The following is a 20,027-nucleotide window of genomic DNA, read 5'->3' as shown; positions in this document are numbered from 1 at the left end:
TAATCACCCTAAAAGTTTGATTAAAACAGGAATACGTTATATTAGGAAGAAGAAAACACTAAACTTGAAGATTTAAGGTATTTAAGTGATAAAATTATATGGGAAAAGGCAAACCACTTTTACTATGCAAAAAATAAAATGCACTGAAAAACAAAAAGCTCACAGGAAATAAGCATAGATTGTTTTTGATTACGGGAGACATTTTCTCACAATTGCAAATCTCTTCCAGGACTTTCTAAGTTGTTTTGAAGCATTCACACAATGAGGTAACTTTCAATCTACTGTAAAAATGCTAGCTAGTCTTTATAGTGCCTATTTCATAGTTTATGCAATAAATCTACTGACATTCACATTAAGCAAATAAGCAATATCCAAAGTCAGTTGAACAGATTTAGCCAAATTCTTGCAAATTCACACACGGTGTATCTTCAAGGGTGTTTTCACACTAGCACTTTTGGTGCGCACCCAGGTTCGATTGATTGAGAGTTCGGTTCATTTGGATGATGTGAACGCTGTCTACTGAACTCGGGTGCGCTTAAAAACAGTGGTCTGGGGTACGGTTCATGTGAACTCTGATACGGTTCGCTGCTGATGTAAACGCAATCGTACCAACTCGCAGAAGTGAACTGCTATTAATGACATATTTGATGAAAATGTGTGTTTGTGTGTGTGTTTCACTCACTTTCCTGACGAGCTTGACTGATGCACTGCAAGCAGAGAGCTGTACATCTCGTTTCTGTTTGCCTTCAGTGTTCTTTAGAGCATTTGCAGTACATTCGTAAGACAGACTCAAGTGCTGTTATGTACCGAAGCTTTGTAAACAAAATGAACGGTTCAAAAACGTAAATACATAAAAGTGCATAGAGTAATGTTATTACATTACTAAGCAACCAGGTAAACAGCTGCAGGCTTGATGATGCAAGCGAACCACGGTTCGGATCCAGGGGGAGTGGGGAGCATTTGAACTCGGGTTCGGACCAGGCAAGCAAACCAAGTGTGAAAAGGACCCTAATATGCAGGGTACCTGTCTTGATATTCAGGAATGTTAAGACAAAATACAAAATCATTTTAAGGTTATTTTAGATATATGTATATATGTTCTATAATTAAATAAATCATACATTTTATGTATGTTTTGTGTTATGTTTTGTGTACAGCAAAACTATTTGTACAGTGTTGGGTTATTACTTGATTTCCATTTTAAACAGTGTTGGGAAGGTTACTTTGGAAATGTAATAGGTTACAGATTACAAGTTACCTTGTTTAAAATGTAATAGTAGTGTAACTTTTTCAATTACTTTATTAAAGTAAAGTAACTAATTACTTTTGAGTACTTTTTGATTACTTTTATAAATTTGTGAAAATTAAAGAATAATAAATAAAAGCATATACATCAACTTAAATACAGTTATCTAATAAGCATGTGACGTATTCTGTGTACTAAACTCCTGAAACATTGGTGTTTTTTTAAACTGCTGTTTCTTTGTATATGATGATAGTTTTCTCAAAATAAGTAAAATGCACATTAAGTGACACAGAGCAGTTCTAGAAATTATGTTTATGTGCTCGTGTACTCCTATATTGATGCAGCAGAGGTTGAACACACTGCGAACTTCAGTAGGCCTATGTGTAGTAAATGAAACCATGTCTTTGCCATTAATTTACAGCAGGGGTGGACTGGGAAAAAAAATCAGACTGGAAAATTCAAACTCATACAAACCAGTTCATGGACAAAACTATTTTTTGTATGGACCTGACATAAAAAAAAGGTTTAAATCTTTAATTTGGGGACATGCTAAATAATTAAAAGTTCTCTCCTGAACTGCACCTTCACTTCCATTTTTCTCTTCAGTCTCTTTATTTTGCCCTGTTATCCATCTCTCTCATGACTTTAATACTCAAGATTGAACAAAACTATACTTTACAATACAATACTCTACAATACTACAATATCTTTATAGAGAAATCCTAATACTGTACACGAGTCATGTTTTTCCCTTACAACAGTTAAACATGCTTTTATTAGCCTATATAAAAGTAAAATAACCTTGTTTTTTTGCAAATGGATTTGTATTTATTTTTAAATAAATACATTTGTAAAATAATTTTACATTTTTGGTTATCACAGTTAAAGAATAGTAACCATTTTCTCTGGATTTATAGTTTATATTAAAATGTTAATTTTCGTAAGGGTTGTGTTGTTGTCTGTCGTAGCTCCCCCTAAACCTATTAAAAAATCGGATTTTTTTTTCAGCTAAATTACTACTGTAACATTACAACTGATAATAATGATGTCCTTTATATAGTATTTTGAGTGATGACTGATGAGCAACGTGCTGCTGCTTGATTAAATAAATAAAAAAACAAAGACAAAAAAGCATCTTTACAGATGAAACTGACCTGAAACCCTGAACAGTAGTTCTGCTTCTTTGCTCCAGCAGTCCACTGCTCCAGTCTCTGTCTCTCTCACTCTCTCACTCTCTCTCTCTCTCTCTCTCTCTCTCTCTCTCTCTCTCGCATTGATTACTCGGAGTCTGATCCAAACCGTTTGGCGGAGGCGCGGAGAGCGCGCGAGTCATGACTAACACTTCATGACTTATTAGAGATTTAATTATGAAATGGCGTATTCGCAAATGATCGCTTTAGTACATTCGGCAGGCAATTATACAATAATGATATTAAATAGTGGGTCAAAATCGGCTGCCAGGCCACCGGGAATTGTCCCGGTTCTCCCGGTGTCCAGTCCGCACCTGATTTCCACAGACACGCAGAATGTGCAAGTCATATATTGCATTTTTGGGGCTTTATATTCACAGACACTAGTCGATGTCATGTTTTGATTCAAGTGTACTGACCTACTTTTGATTTAGTCATCCAAAATGTGGCATAATCCGTCCGCGTTAGGCATTTCGTTTTTATGACTGGATTCTACGAACCAGACTGTGTTTCCGCATCCCGGAAATTATTAGGGCGGTATGTCTCAGAATAGTCAGTGCAATTTGGGAAATAAATCAGTTAAATCTGTATGTGGATGTGTGTAAATATTCAAATGTAATCCCCTTTGTAATCGTTAAAAATTTCATAAGTAACTGTAATTTAATTACTCGTTTTTTCGTAGTAACTGTAACTAATTACAGTTACAATAATTTTGTAATTAAATTACGTAACGCCGTTACATGTAACTAGTTACTCCCCAACACTGATTGTAAATTATGATTAGAATCAAATTTCAGGTTTTTCAAATGAAAACCCTTGATAGTTACTTTTATTTCAGTGATTGTGTGGTCAGTTTGAGGAGAAGTTAGAAACATCAATCGATTGTTTTAGATGTTTTTGCTAATTTAGATCTAATGCAAGTAGGGCTGGGCGATATATCGAATATTAGCGATACTATCGGAATAATTTTGACGACGATGTACAATTTGAATATATCGGGAATATCGAATATTTCAAATTCAAGCATACTTTCCCAAAAGAACGCGCCGAATGTCCAAAAAAGGAACCTGTAACTGCTGACTGCTCTACGCCCCTCTACTACGAGAGCTGTAATGATAGCGGTTGCCAGATAACAAGAGTTTAAATCTCCGAATCAGAGCTCCACTGTTACAAGGATACATTTTCTGCCCGGTGTTTGCTTATTTTAAGCAATCTGGCAACCATGCGCACGTGCTCACTCCTCATTGCGGAAGAGCCGCTGACGATAATCTGAAAACACTAACAAGCTGGAATTGAGCGATCTAATGAAAGCGTCGTTCAGCCGGTCTGTGTTCTGTCGTGAGATCTCAACTGTATTGTTTGCATTTGTGATCGCAAAATAAATGCACTTACTCGACCGCTGATGTTTGAATAGAGAAACATAGGCTATGGCCATTTGGAATTACTATTGGGGAATTTCACTGATATGTTTACCAGTTTCCATAATATAGACAGAGAGAATGCAAAAGTCTTTGGTATTCATTTATATATATTTATATATAAGAAATAGCTATGTGCTTCAGCAACTAGCTCCCCATCTAAGAGGGTTTTTAGTGTCAGTAGGAACATAGTTTCATGCCACAGAGCTTCTCTTAAAACCACAGACAGTTGACAGACTTGTGTTCTTAGCTTAAAAACTTGTTAAAAAATTAAAATAAAATACTTATCCCAGTTGCATAGTTTAAATTGTGAATTGCATGCACTAAAAAGTTGCCAGAATGCACTTTCTGTAACTGTTACTTAATTTGCACTGCTTCAGTTACATATAGGCCTACATGTATTCATTAATAAAAAGCAGTAAGTGATCTCTTGGTCTAGATTTTTTAACTGCTTAAATTAGCTGTTTAATCTAAATGTTTTTTTGTTTTTTTTAATGGGCAAAAGAAAATCATGTTTTATTTTTTATTATTTAAATGCAAACATATCGAGATATATATCGAATATCGTAAAAAATTTGACAATATCGAGATATCATTTTTTTTTTGTATATCGCCCAGCCCTAAATGCAAGCATTGTCTCAGAGAGAAGGAAGATAAATCTTTGCTTTTAATAGTGTCTCTTAGTTTCCATGCCAGAGAGGCAAAATGAAGTCATAATTACAAGTCTTAATTGATGTGTTTTTACCGTGATAGACCATAGCTCTGCTCTCCTCGCTCTTTTCAGACTGTGGCTCTCCTTGCTGTTGTTTGCTCTATATTTCTCTGCGTATTGATTGCTATTATGGCAAATCCAATGGGCACAATAGAACTCTATCAGCAAAATACAGGTTAATTATCTTGAGGTCAGGCGGTCTCAGATGCACACAAAGGGCTTATCCTCTTCGCACATTACAACCTAACATTAAATCGTGAGCACAAATTATCACCAAGGTTTTTTTCCATTCAACAAATGAACTGGCAGTGAGAAGGAGAGCAGTGTTTAAGCATCGACATCCGAGAGTTTAGATGTTTGGTGATTTTTGTTCTCTTTTAAAAATAGCCATTTGCTCTTTATAGTCAAAATGATTATTTCCAACTACTGTTAGGGATTTAAGGTGCATATTAGATTAGATCATGATAAATGATTTTCACTGAGTATACAGTGTGAAATTATTTTTACTGATTGAGATTTCACTCTTACATAAATCCAATCGCTCTCCAAATAAGAAGCCACGGGTCTTTCTTTTCACTAGAGGCAAAACAGACAGTGCAGACCTTTGACTGAATGAAAAAGTGATATTTTTGCTAAGTGGAGTGGGAAGCTGTCGGACGTTTTACTTATGCTTGACTGATTGGCCTTATTATAGAGGCCCGTCAATGAGCTTGAGTTAATGGCATTGATTGTGGATATTGTGCTTTTTCCTCGGCTCCTGCAGGGACTCCAGTGAATCGGATTCCTATCATGGCCAAGCAGGTGTTGGATCTCTACACTCTCTACAAGCTTGTCACTGAAAAAGGCGGCTTAGTGGAAGTCATCAATAAGAAAATATGGCGCGAGATTACCAAAGGCCTGAACCTCCCTACCTCCATCACCAGTGCGGCGTTCACCCTCCGAACACAGTGAGTGACATAACTTCAGACGGGAACAACCTGTTGATAACTGCCAGTTGATTCTCGTCTATCTTGTCCTGTCCAATTATCTGATTTTAAAATAAAGAGAGTGAAGAGAGGAGTGTATTTGACAGTGTTTGGTAGAAGTAAGAACGAGCTTTAAAAAAAGATACTTTTGTACAGCAAAATTGAGATTCATCAAGCAAACAATAATGTCAAAAATATGGCTTTTATGGTGAAAGAACCTAAAAAAAGACAGTAGGACACACCGTAATGGCCAAAGACATTTTGCATATTAATAAAGGCTCCGAACAAAAGAATGCATCCTGTGTGAACAACTGCTAACCTAAGGCACATTGACAAACTTGATTGTGAAATGGATTGCTGTGGACAATATATTGATTTTTAAAGCTGCTTTTTGATTAATGCTTTACTCATCTAACACTCATCTAAGGTTTTTTTGTTTAAAATTTAGGCTCACAGAGGCTGTATTAATTTGAACAAAGATACAGTGAAACAATCATATTATGACAAAATTATTACCATTTAAAATAACTATTTTATATTTTAATGTTTTTAAATGTCATTTCTTTTCGTGATGGCAAAGCTGCCAGCAGCCATTATACAAGTCTTGAGTGTCACATGATCCTTCAGAAATCATTTTTTTCATGTTGAAAAACAAATTAATTCTGAAAACTTTTCAGAATTTATTTTTGTACTTAATTTATCTATATAAATTTATTTTACATAGTCAAATTATATTCTTTTTATAACAATGTAAAGTCTTCACTGTCACTTTTAAAGGGATCATATGGTGCTTTTTTAAATATTATTTTGTGTTTTTGGTGTAACAGTATATGTTGACATGCTTTAATGTTATAAAAACACATTCTTTTTCAAATACTGTACATTATTGTAGGTTCTCTATGCCCCACCTCTCTCAAATGTGTAGTTTTCTACAAAGTCCCTCCTTCCGACAAGCACAGCCGAACACCACAAGCACTCATACAAAATGTAACGCCGCTTTCCATCTTTCAAAGTAAATATCAAGACAAGCTAATAATGTCCTTAGTTTTACCGTCAGTTCAAGCCCGAAAGGGGAACAGAGTCGCGTGACATACACAGTGATGATGCTCGTATGCATTTGCAGTACACAAACCAGGGATAAGACAGCTGACGTGCTATGATTTCTGACAGGCTGTACACTCTGCTGTGATGAGACCCTGTTCCCCTCAAACACACACACTATGTGGCACAAAACTCAGCATTTGAACAGTGAATAGCAAATACTTAAACCAATAACAAAACATACTTACAGTAGCTGATTCAGAAGCACCAGACTGTCATTGCAAAGTTGGAATTGACCTTTTTTTATTTTTAGAAATAGCCTTTGTGCACAGCCAGCCTTGTACTCTCCAAAGTTCACAAAACTGTTGTCCATTAAAACGCGTTGCACAAATTCAAACATCTGGGTTGTGCTGTTCTGTTGCAAATACATTTTAACCAATGATTCTACATTGCATCTTCTTTGGGAAGGCCAAATAAAGTGCTTTTGCTTTCGCACAGAAACAAACAGTGTCTCCCTGACATGACTGCATCAACACTACTGCGGTTACTGAAACCATGGCCTTCTTTGCATGAACATTTGGGTGTCATCGTGACGTAGACATGTGGGGGCGTGTTTGAACGAGGCGTTTAAGCCCAGTCTGGATCTGCCTTCTCTTTTAGATAGAATAACTCCTCTTGTGGGAGACTTTGAGCTTTGTAACTCTGCAGATCATATACATGCACAAATAGCTACATAACACACTAAAGAACAGGAAAAAATAGGTGTCGCATCATATTACCCCTTTTAACAATTTTATTTAAAAATAAATCTTACTGACCCTAAACCTTTGAATGGAAGTGTATATGTGATTAATTGCAGTTCATTTGATTAATTTACTATTGTAAATATAATATTTATATAATTAATTTGATTGCTTTTTTTGCACCCCTAATAAAGAGATTTTAACTTTTAGTAAAATTTTAGTAAATTTTACATTTGACTCAAATATTTCATGAAAACAAAATATTGTTGTATGTGTTTCAGAAATATGGTGCTGTTTCTGTTGCTACTTTCTGTGTAAATCTTTGACGTACTTGGGGAACACATGAACTTGTTTGTGCAAGTCCAATCTCAGCACTGTCATTTAACACAATTACACAACTCTCTAAGACATGCAGGTCTCCTGTAGCCCTGTAGTCATAAGTTATCCTCTTTTTGAACTTTTGCCATCTGGCCGGCACTGTAGAGCCATAAATACCAGGACAGCCAGGCACAAGAACAGTTTCTTCCCCAGGCAATCTACCTTATGAACAGTTCAGTGTTTCCCACATTATGCAATAAAATTCATTTTTGTCTATTTATATTTACATGTGTGTATTTTTTATTCTCATATTACTTTTATTGTCTTTGTGTTGTTGTTGTCTCTGTGTCTCTGTGTACTGGGAGCTTATGTCACTAAAACAAATTACTTGTATGCACAAGCATACTTGGCAATAAAGCTCTTTCTGATTCTGACAAGCAAGCAAAATAATGGAATTTGAAGGCAGTCATTAATGTTACGTTGATGATGACAAAAAAAAAAAGTAAATTCAAATTACATTGTAGAGTAATGTTTCTGTCCTAGAACCACCCCCCCAACCCCCCCCACAAAAAAAAACCTGTCAATGACATAGTTTTGAAAACTCATTAAATATATGATGGGATTAAAATAATAGATGTTCAGTTCAAAATGAGGGCAAAGGGTTTTTGGTGTCAGCTGTCAGTGGATGAACTACACCAGTGGTTACGACACCTGTGTGAACTATATGCATAACAATCACTTCGAGATCTCCTGATCAAAAATCATTTTAAAAATTTCTTAGAAACATGAAGTTTGTTCTGAGTAAATATTCTTATCTTTTATTTGAAGATGCCATTTGGTTTGATATTTAGGTGTAGCTTCACACTCTGTCCTTTCTTGTCTACAGGTATATGAAGTACCTCTATCCATATGAATGTGAAAAGCGTGGACTGAGCTCTCCCGTGGAGCTTCAGGCAGCTATCGACAGCAACCGTCGGGAAGGGCGGAGACAGAGTTATGGGTCCACCCTCTTCAGCTACTCCCCTGTGGGAACCCCCACACTGCTGGCTTCCCCAAAACTCCAGATGCCCCACATCAGCATGTCCACTCCTAATGGTGGGCACATGACTCAGACCTCTGTTATCAAGAAAGGTTTGTGTTTGTATTTCCCTTTGTCACAACTACTTAAAAAAATCAATGTTAAAATACTTAAATATTAAGATACATATTAATATGCTTTACACAGGTGAACATACATTTATTCATTTAGCAGACGCATTTATCTAAAGCGACTTACAAATGAGGACAGTGGAAGCAATCAAAAACAACAAAAAGAGCAATGATATACAAGTGCTATATATATACACACACACACACACACATAATTGCATAATAAATGAAAATAAATTAGAATACAAAAAGATTAGAAAGGTAGTTAGATTTTTTTTAAAGAATAGAACATTTTATTTAATTTAAAATTAATTAGTAATTATTTAATTTAAAATTAATTAGTAATTAATTAGTTTATTAATTAGAACATACAACATTTTACCTTCCTTGCACTAGAATTCTTTACTGTATCGATAAAATAATATAGACTACAATGAGAAATAGATCAAATATTCCAAATAAAAAAAATTATTATGTAGAATACAACAAGAAAAAAACTGCATTCTATTGATGGTTAATTTTTGAAAAGAAACCGAAGGAAAAGTGGTATTCCTTATTAGGAAATTTTATGTTATTGCAGACCATGTTGATCCTCCAAAGAAGAAGTTATCTCTCTTAGATAATAACACTGCCACATCTTACTCAGGCTTATTCCACGCAGTGGCCTGAATGGTCATCAGAGCAGACAGGAAACAGCTTGCAGGACTTCCTCTTGCCCACTCTGCCAGATTCCGCATCACAGCAGCAGGAGCAATGACACAAAGACACATGGGCTGCTTCATGATTCAGTGATGTGCCCATATGGAAAAAGACAAGTCACGCAAGAATCAAAGAGCCTTACGAATCTGACAGTATTTATAGTGTTTACAGAGCAGCTTTAAATAGATGTCATGACCCATGTTTCATACTCATACTTCCCTGTGAGGATGTTGCAGCATATTTCTAAACCTAAAATTGTAGAACAAAATGCTGCATTCAGATTATTGAATAGCTTCCTTTTCATTTGCAAAACCATAAAATTTTGATTTGAAGTGAATCAGGTCCACAGTATTAAAATGAATGTCAGATAACTAAAATAAAATATAAAAAATAATAAAATGCACTAACTGTTCAAAATGTTGAAGTGAGTGAGATTTTTTTTTTTTTTTTAAGAAATAAATGTTTTTATTCAGGAAGGATGCGTTAAATTGACTTTCTGTTCATTAAAAATTATTACTCATCATTTATAATAATAATAATTATTTCAGCATTAGAATGGTTGCTGAAGGATCATGTGGCACTGACTGAAGACTGGAGTAAGGACTGCTGAAAATTCAGTTTTGCCATCACAGGATTAAATTACATTTAAAAATATATAAAAATCAAACAGTTCTTTTTTATATTATAATAATATTTCAGTTTTTATTCAAAAATATGAAGAAAAAACACTAAATGAATCAACTCTTAACAATGAGTAAGTCATCATTTTAAAGATTGTGTTACATTTATTTGTGATAAAGGGCTTCTGTTTTCTCAACTGTTAGGCTTCACTGTTTGTAAGTGTTCAGTCTGGCAAAATTAAGCATCGTAAAAATACGAGGTTATTTCAAGGAATAGGCTATAAACTATGAGTAAATTGTCCATTACTTAAAATAGTTGGAAATAGTTTTAAGTTGGCAATTTTTCCAAGATTTGGGACCCGGAGTTATGCAAAAAAAGGCACATAGAGAATCATGCGAGACAAGTTTTCCAAAGCCATGAAAAGAATGAAAGGAAAGAGAAAAGATATAAGGTAGCAAGTACCAAATAGGCCTACATGTTTCTCAAATAAATGTTACACTATACTGCTGCTGCTGCTGCTGCTGCTGTTTTTTCAATAAGCGAATATAAAGGGTACAATAAATGAAATGCCAACATATGTACAATAATAAACCTTTGTTTTTATCGAAAGTAAATCATGACACTGTGGAGTGCAGTAAGTGAGGAGACAAGAGACGGAGATGCGTCGAGTCAGCTTTACTATCCACTTCAATATATATCTATCACACAGTACAGCGAGTGATATCAAAACCAAAACACACGAACCAACCGGAACTCGTCATCGTCTAAACCCCCCTTTTCTTAAAGGTGCAGTCCCTTGGTGAATGTCTCTTTCAGACATCCTTGTGGGTCACCACACAGGCCCCCCCAGAATTCACCCATAATAACAGGGCCAGGCCGAACATGTACCCCAAATAGAACATGTGACACTATGCACTAGTGCAAAACAGAACAGTCCAGCACATAACAAAGTCAACGCACAGGGGGGCGGACTGGGCGGCCATACCGGCTGCGCCTAACAGTAGAGGGGCAAGGGGCGGGGCAGGGGGCGGGGCAGGGGGCAAGGTTGCCGCAGGTGGGCGCCCTCGCCGTGGGGGCAGGGCCAGCTGAAACGGTTCGCCAATATCCACATGAGCAGGCTTGAGACGGTCAATAGCCACCCGCTCAGGCCTGCCCCCCATATCCACAACAAAGTTCTTAGACCCCCCTCCAGGACACGGAAGGGCCCATCGTATGGGGCCTGCAGCGGTGTCCGATGGCCATCGTGGCGGATGAAAACATACTTGGCTGATGGTAAATCCTTGGGCACGTAGGACCGGGGAAGGCCATGGTGGGACGTTGGAATAGGAACAAAAGCGTCTGCAATGTCCCGAGACGCAGCCCGATGTGAGGCAACTGACCACGGGGCCGTGGCATCTGGAAGAAACTCCCCCGGGACACGCAGCGGCTGGCCATACACCAGCTCGGCAGATGAGACTTGAAGATCTTCCTTGGGGGCGGAGCGAAGGCCAAGCATAACCCATGGGAGGCGGTCAGCCCAGTCGCTGCCCGTAAGGCTGGCCCTGAGCGCGGCCTTCATGTCACGATGAAACCGCTCGCACAATCCGTTGCTCTGTGGGTTATAGGCTGTGGTACGATGGACCTTCACCCCAAGGACCTCGGCGACCGCAGACCAAAGCTCCGATGTGAACTGCGGACCCCGGTCCGAGGAGAGGTCGGACAGTGTGCCGAAACGGGCCACCCAAGCCGTAATGAACACCCGGGCCACTTCCACTGATGTAGTGGAGGACAGGGGAACTACTTCTGGCCACCTGGTGGTCCTGTCCACCATGGTGAGGAGGTATGTGTAACCACGGGAGGGGGGAAGTGGGCCCACCAGGTCCACATTCACATGATCAAAACGTCTCTCTGGCACTTTGAAGGGTGCCAAAGGAGCGTTGGTATGACGAGTCACCTTTGCGCGCTGGCACGCCACACAGGCCGCAGCCCAGGCCCTGACATCCCTCCGCAGGCCCGGCCAGACAAACTTGGCCCCCACCAGCTTGGTAGAGGCCTTCACCCCCGGGTGGGAAAGACCATGGATGGCATCAAAAACTTTATGCCTCCAGGCAGCAGGTACCATGGGGCGAGGTTGCCCAGTGGAGACGTCGCAGAGGAGTGTAGCGTTAGCCGCGCCAAACATCACATCTTCCATGAGCAGCGCCGTGGGGGCCTTCCTGTAGGCTTGTACCTCAGAGTCCGCCGTTTGATCCGCAGCCATAGCCGCATAGTCGAGGCCCAAGTGGACGGAACCAACGACCGCCCGGGAGAGGCAGTCGGCGACGAAATTGTCCTTGCCAGCCACGTGCTAAATGTCAGTGGTAAACTCGGAGATGGCCGAGAGCTGACGCTGCTGTCGACCAGACCATGGCTCCGTAGACTTGGCCATAGCAAACGTCAGTGGCTTGTGGTCAACGAAAGCCGTGAACCGCCGACCCTCCAACAGGAAACGGAAATGACGGGTGGCGAGGAAAAGACCCAGGAGCTCCCTGTCGAAGGCGCTGTACTTCCTCTCATTGTCCCGGAGCTTCCTGCTGAAAAAGGCCAGTGGCTGCCAGGCTCTGCTCACCCACTGCTCACACACAGCCCCCACGGCGTAATCAGAGGCGTCCGTAATAAGAGCAACTGGGGCGGTCGGAGACGGGTGCGCCAGCAGAGCAGCGTTGGCCAGTGCAGTTTTGGCAGCATCAAACGCATCAGTCATCTCTGGGGACCAATCCAACGTGTCCGCCGGTCTCCTACCCCGCAAGGCGTAGTACAATGGACGCATGAGCTGGGCCGCACGGGGGAGGAAACGGTTGTAGAAGTTCACCATGCCCAGGAACTCCTGCAGGGACTTCACAGTGCGTGGGCGTGGAAAACTGGCGACGGCCTCCACCTTGGCAGGGAGGGGGACTGCCCCCTGTGGGGTGACGTGGTGGCCGAGGAAGGTGATGGATGACCGGCCAAACTCGCACTTGGCCGGGTTGATGATGAGGCCATGCTCACTGAGCCGGCCGAACAGCTGCCGGAGATGAGTTCGGTGGTCGTCTGCAGATGCGCTGGCCACGAGAATGTCGTCCAAGTAAACAAACATGAACGGCATATCTCGCAGCACCGAGTCCATGAGACGCTGGAACGTCTGCGCTGCCCCCTTGAGGCCGAAAGGCATCCGTAGGAATTCGAAAAGGCCAAAGGGTGTGATGACCGCTGTTTTGGGGACATCCTACGGGTGGACAGTCACCTGGTGGTAACCGCGCACCAGGTCCACCTTTGAGAAAATGGTGGCGCCGGCTAGGTGGGCGGAGAAGTCCTGGATGTGCGGCACTGGGTACCGGTCGGGTGTGGTGGCATCGTTCAGGCGACGGAAATCTCCACAGGGACCGCCATCAGCCTTGGTCACCATGTGCAGGGGAGAAGCCCACGGGCTGTTGGAGCGGCGCACGATGCCGAGGTGCTCCATGGTGGCGAACTCCTCCCTGGCGATAGCGAGCTTGGCAGAGTCGAGGCGCCGGGCTCGTGCGTAGACTGGGGGGCCCACCGTGGTGATGTAGTGCTCCACGCCATGCTTAGCCACCGCCGATGAAAACGTGGGCGTGGTGATGTCGGGGAACTCAGCAAGTAGGCGTTGATACAGGTCCCCGTTGGCCAGCGTGTTTGACAGACAAAGCGCCCCTGCCCCTCCCAGCATGCAGGGGTACGAAGCAAAAGAGAGGGCGTCAATCAGGCGGCAGTTTGTAACATCCACCAACAGTCTATAAGCGCAGAGAAAATCCGCCCCCAGGAGCGACGTAGACACAGCAGCCATGACGAAGTCCCAGCTGAAACGCCGCCCGCCGAAACACACTTCCACATGCCTCGTGCCATAGGTACGAATGGGTGTGCCGTTAGCGGCGTCCATCGGGGGCCGTGCCCGCCAGCCATGGTGTCCACCGGCTGCGCCGGCAGGATGCTGCGCTGAGCCCCAGAATCGACCAGCAGCCGCCGGCCAGACAAGGTGTCAGTGATGAACAACAGCTTGCAGTCACGGCCAGCGCCCATAGCTGCTAATGAGCGCCGGCCCTGGCTTTTCCCTGGGCTCCAAAACTGCAAGGCTGACGACACTGCTTGGCTTTGGCCCCAAACCTGGAATGGTAATAACACCACCCGTCCTCACGCTGTCGGCGGGCCGTCACAGCAGCTGCAGTGTCTGGGTCGTCCTCCAAGGGTGGAACCGATGTGCGCTGGGTGGGCAGCAGTGCATGGACAAACTGCTGTCGGTTGGCGAGGAAAATCCTGTCTGCCTCCACCGCCAGTGCTCGGTAGTCTCTGGAGGAAGGGAGGGGGGAACTAGCCAATGCAGTGCGCACGGGTGCTGGAAGCTGCCGCAGGAATATGTGGGCGAAAAGGAATGAGGGATCCGCTGCGCCCAGCACCGCCAGCATCCTCTCCATTAACTCGGACGGCTTGCTGTCGCCAAGGCCGTTCAGGGACAGCAGGCGGTCTGCCTTCTCCAGTTCTGACAGTTGAAAGAGGCTCAACAGGAACGTTTTAAGTGCGTCGTACTTGCCGTCAGCAGGAGGAGCCTCTAACAGCGCCATAGCCCTGGCCGTCGTCGAGGCATCTAAGGCCGCTACCACGTGGAAATACTTCATAACGTCCTGTGTTATTCCTCTCAGCTGGAACTGTGCCTCGATGTGCTGAAACCACGGCCGTGGATTATTCTGCCAAAAGTCCGGTAACTTGATGGTGGCTGCATAGATAGTGCCGACATGCGCCGCGGCCGCAGCGTTTTCACCACCGTCGTTGTGTGACATAATTCAGCAGTGTTCAACTCGCGACGGGGTCACCAAATGTGGAGTGCAGTAAGTGAGGAGACAAGAGACGGAGATGCGTCGAGTCAGCTTTACTATCCACTTCAATATATATCTATCACACAGTACAGCGAGTGATATCAAAACCAAAACACACGAACCAACCGGAACTCGTCATCGTCTAAACCCCCCTTTTCTTAAAGGTGCAGTCCCTTGGTGAATGTCTCTTTCAGACATCCTTGTGGGTCACCACAACACCATATAAAATATAAAAAGGTGTAACAATTTAACCAATTTAATAAAATAAATGAACACTAATAAAATTATTTTGTATTGCAAACGTGATACTTGACTCTGAACTGCTGCTAATCATATTCCTTTGTCTATAATATTCTGACCATTGGGGCCTGTCTCACACCTAGATTGCCTACACTTCTTCATTTCATTGTTGTTTTGTTTCAGGGGATACGCACGAGCATCGCGACATGTTTACATTAATCTACTCCTTGAGCCAGTGAACAGTGTTCTTTTAAACGAACTACATTTGAAGTGGATCAGGGCCTTTAATGATGCTTTCTTGCTCCACAGAGGACTCCATGCTGTCCAGCTGCCTGACTAACAGGGTGGGCATCCCTGTGTCTTTGGCCAGCCACCACAGTGCAGCTCAGGCGGCTGCGGCTCAGGCTGTGCAGGCGGCCACATTGGAGCAGCTCCGGGAGAAGCTGGAGTCTGGAGAGCCACCGGAGAAGAAAGTGATACTGATGGCAGAGGAGCAGCAGAGAATAATGCAACGTGCATTACAGCAGAATCTCTTCGCCATGGCAACCCAGCTACCCGTGAACATCAAACTGAACAACAGAGGTGGGTGCAAGTAATGCACAGATGGTTCTCATATGTGTTTGTTCAGTGTGTGCTTTCACAAAAATCTCTGTACTGTAATTTACTTTTTTTTTTTTTTTACTTTTTAAGGCTCAAACGTAAAGAGATAGTTCACCCAAAAATGAAAACTCACTTACTTAGCCTCAAGTTGTTCCAAACCTGTTTGAATTTCTTTCTTCTTTTAAACATAACATATATTGTTTAAGAATGTGGGTGACCAAACAGTTTCTGGTCCCCATTGACTTCCATAGTATATTTTTCCGATAACAGCAACTTGAAAGATGAATAAAATGGCAGCCATGTTTAGACTTGTGTGTCAGTATAATATAAATGGCAGTAAAGTAAAGTGTTTCTCTAGAATGACCTATAAAGATGACAGATGGCATTGTGGATCAGATCATGTAGATTCAGGTAGAGAAGTTTATCACAAATAGCCAACAGCTCGGAAACCCTAAAGTTTGATTGCAATACAAAACATGACAAAACATTAGCCTTCCCACTTTTCCTTTATCAAACTGAGGGAATGTATGAAAAACATTTGATTTCTGAATATGAATTATGAACACTTGTTTATGAATGATAATATCCTTGTTATTTTATAAAACTGTAACCAGTTGTGTTTTGTTGTCTTCTGCATGACCGTTACTCTCATGCCACTCTTAAAACAAGAGGCTCTTTATATGGTGGGACAATGTAGCATAATTCTATAATGCTGAGCAGGACTTTCTCACAGAAACACTCTGCAATTTAAAGATTATATTAAATGTTATTTTGTGTTAACCTGCAAACAGATATCCACAGTAAAGAAAGAGTGAAAACCGAAAGTCGCTGACTTCTCGGCAATATGAATCCTTGTGTGTAATGCATCCCCTTTTTGGTAAAAAAAAAAAAAAAAACCTACTTAATGTATTTCTGTTGAATGCATTGTGTGTAATGGTAACAGTTTATTAGTAGTGAAGAAATGTTTTGTTTATGATACAGGCTCCCCGCGACTGTCTAGAGAAGTGAAAGCCCCACACACACACACACACACACTCAACTCTTTTAATAAACCCCTCCTTATCCTGTCACTCATGAGTTATCACTGATAGTTGGTGGCACGCTTCTCTTGCTTCTTGTGTTCCTTTTATAAATGCTCATATTGAGTTTTTCTCTTCCCCGCTCTCTGGCTCCTCTCTTGACAGATGATAGACAAGAGACTGCATTGAACCTGTCTACCAATGGCATTAGCAGCATCAACATGTCAATAGAAATAAATGGGGTTGTCTACACAGGTAAACAGAGCGCCGTTTGCTGATGTAATTGCAGGCAGGAAATTCAATAAGTTATAGCAGCACCCCCTCGCTTAGTCCTCCACACAATTTGATGTCTTTGCTATAAAATCCATCGTAATGAAGTGGCAAGTCCAATAGAGTTAAAAAAGTTAAATATCTTAAAATTGGGCCTGGGCGCCAGGAGGTCGATGGAGCTTATTGTCTTTCGTGCCCACGAGAAAGGTCCTCTGCCTTACCTAGATACAGTGCTTGTGCCTGATGTGCGAGAGACAGTAATTACTAGAAGATGGCTCATAAGCTTGCTGGGAACATTTCAGGAGATCACGTTGAAGTGGCTTTAGATTTATCATCTTTACTGAAGGTTTGTTCCCTGTAAAGTTGTAGAGCCCTAGAACATAATACTTTGAAGGTTTTTACTAGGGAGGATGATTTAATGTTTTAGTTATCATAATTAATTATGATATAATTGTTCATACTCTTTGCTTTGTATACTATGTTAAAAACCTAAAATAAAATATATAAACTAAAATGTGTTTAATCATGTCCTTGCCAAGTCACACTGAGTAGTAGCGCAGAATGCCTTTTTGTGTGTAAAAAGAGACAGGGCAGAAATGAATAGAAGTGAATGAAGGGGGTCTTGAGACGTTTTTAAAACATTAAAATGTAATCAATTATGCATCATTTCTTTTTTTCATGGTGCATGACACTGAAAAAAAGATGAAATGTTTATATATACCTGAAATTACAGATCTGTATGAACAGCACATACGTCTACTTCAGACAGTTTGACAAAATGGATTGCCAGTGACAGGCTTATGTTCAAAGACATGAAAATGCATATGTTTTGCTCTAATGATTTGTCTTCATCGTGTCTAAATATATCCTCGATTCTGAAAAAATTCTCCGAAAATTCTAGATATATGTGATTCATTTGTTTTACGGGAATTTCACACAATTCATTTAAATAAAATGTATAATTAACTCTCTTCATATCCTTTTAAAATCTTAGCGTTTCTTAAGTCAGCATCTTCACATTTTTCATGTGGATTTGAACTAAATTCAGATACTTTATCAATATACAGACATCAGGTATTTCGGGTACTGCATCTCCGGTATTGTGTGAATGAAAAAAAGTCAAGGGGGTGTTGATCACATACCAAACATGTTGGTTTTTTTGACTATTATTATTGACTGTGATATAATTATTGCATGAAATTATCTAGAATCATCATATTTATTACATAAGCATATTTTTAATCACACTTAAATGTTTTTAATAAATAAATACAAACTGAACCGCTGGTGTTGGGTGGTTTGGATGTTCGTATGCTTTGAAACTAACTTTAATATGTGTCTGCTGACTCCAGGGGTCCTGTTTGCCCGTAAGCCAACCATAGGTTTCATGCCAGGCAGCCATCACCAACACAGCTCCCAGAGAAAGAGCAGCAGCCCAGGCCTCAGCACCCAGACACAGCGGTCCTTCTCTTCCTCCTCACACGGTCCAGCCAGCTCCCCTTGAGCCTCTCCCTGACCCACCTCACTTCACTCAGCTCCCCCTGACAGGGTCAATCTAGGACACTCTGTTGGACCGGTGTTTTCTGTCTCCTTCAATGTACACTGTACACTCTTTACAGTTTTTCTAACCCTCCCCCTGCAATCAGGACAGGAGCATCCGTCATCAAAAAAACTTCCATAAAAAAAAGGCTGAGCACCAACAGCTGATAGCCGCACATTTGAAGTGTGGTACATTTACATATGCAGCAAGTTGCAGTTTGTAATTTTGTTCTTATGAGGATTAATTATTCAATGTGGAGCGACTAAACCAAACTGCGTGACAATGAACGATGACCATGAACACAAGGAGCGGTGTGACGCTCGAGAGGACGGGATATTCCTCAGACAGAGTGAATGTTGCATCAAAGCAAGATTCTTCACTTTCCTACACAGATCCTGACGTTGTGGCATCTTTATCTTTACTTGTTGCGTTCTTGAATCAAACCGCAAGCTATTATCAGCTATTACCAAAGAGAACAAGAGCGAACATTTTAGTGGTTTATTTGATAATGTTACAATAATTCATGCAGAGTTTTCTCACCACCATCACACATCTGATTCCACTGCAAATTTTCAGAAAGTTGAAATTAATATCTTGATTTTAAGCAAAGCACGTCCCATTTAACTTGGGCATCAAATAGTCAGGGAGAAAAAGTTCTTTACTGAATTACTGCTTAAATATATGTTTGTAAAGAAAAGCTATCATTATATCCATCGAAGCAGTCATCTACACAATCTTTAAAGGACTGGGAGAATCATAATTCTTGACATATGTGCAAGATTGGTCATGTATAGCTTGATATTGAGGAAAGCTGACAGGATTATGTCTGCTATATTCTCTTCTCGTGGCTGGTTTTGGCCTGCAGCCGTGGCGAAATTTATTCCATTGATTAGGGAGTTATTTGGGGAACACTTGTCGACAATGTTTAATGATTTTCCACCATCTCAGCTCGGGTCGAACTGGTTAATACAGCTTTCACAAGTCAAAGGTCAAATGATATTGTGACGTGTGACTGTGAGATGGACGTTGATCACCAAAAAAAATATTTCAACCATAAAAGAGAGGCTCTTGAGAAGAAGAGTATGTGCCGTGAACAGGCTGAATTCATGAGGTGAGATCTCTGTCGTGAATAGAATACAATTTTCATCATGTTTTCAACAATGCACTTGCATTTGAGAGTTCGCCTCTCGTCCTTTATTCCATTCTCCTTTTTTTTTTGCTCACACTCTTGTCTTGTTTCTTTTTCTTCTCTTTTCTGTTGGTAAGGAAATGGGAGGATATTATTATGTCACTTTTTTAGAATTCAGTAGATGATTTCCAGTTGTATTTATTATTACTTTTATTCTCTTCCTTTCATGTTGAAGCTTGGGCTGTTTCAGTGCTTTCAGCAACATCGCTCGTTTGTTTTTTATTATTATTATTACAGC

The 20,027-nt window shown here is 41.1% G+C and overlaps 1 protein-coding gene across 3 annotated transcripts in view; it reads left to right on the top strand.

Moving 5' to 3' along the window:
• The window catches only part of arid3c (AT rich interactive domain 3C (BRIGHT-like)), a 169,200-nt gene extending 149,651 nt beyond the window's left edge, over window positions 1–19,549 (top strand). For all 3 annotated transcript variants that reach the window (XM_059547891.1, XM_059547889.1, XM_059547892.1), the window contains 5 exons: window positions 5,330–5,513; window positions 8,520–8,764; window positions 15,481–15,753; window positions 16,956–17,045; window positions 18,413–19,549. In XM_059547891.1, the coding sequence (XP_059403874.1) occupies window positions 5,330–5,513; window positions 8,520–8,764; window positions 15,481–15,753; window positions 16,956–17,045; window positions 18,413–18,564 (944 nt within the window). In that variant the 3' untranslated portion in view covers window positions 18,565–19,549. The remainder of the gene's footprint in view (window positions 1–5,329; window positions 5,514–8,519; window positions 8,765–15,480; window positions 15,754–16,955; window positions 17,046–18,412) is intronic.
• The last annotated feature ends 478 nt before the right edge of the window (window positions 19,550–20,027 follow it).

Source organism: Carassius carassius, chromosome 4 (genome assembly GCF_963082965.1).
Source record: "Carassius carassius chromosome 4, fCarCar2.1, whole genome shotgun sequence".
NCBI lineage: Eukaryota > Metazoa > Chordata > Actinopteri > Cypriniformes > Cyprinidae > Carassius > Carassius carassius.
This window is presented reverse-complemented; position numbering and strand designations above follow the sequence as displayed.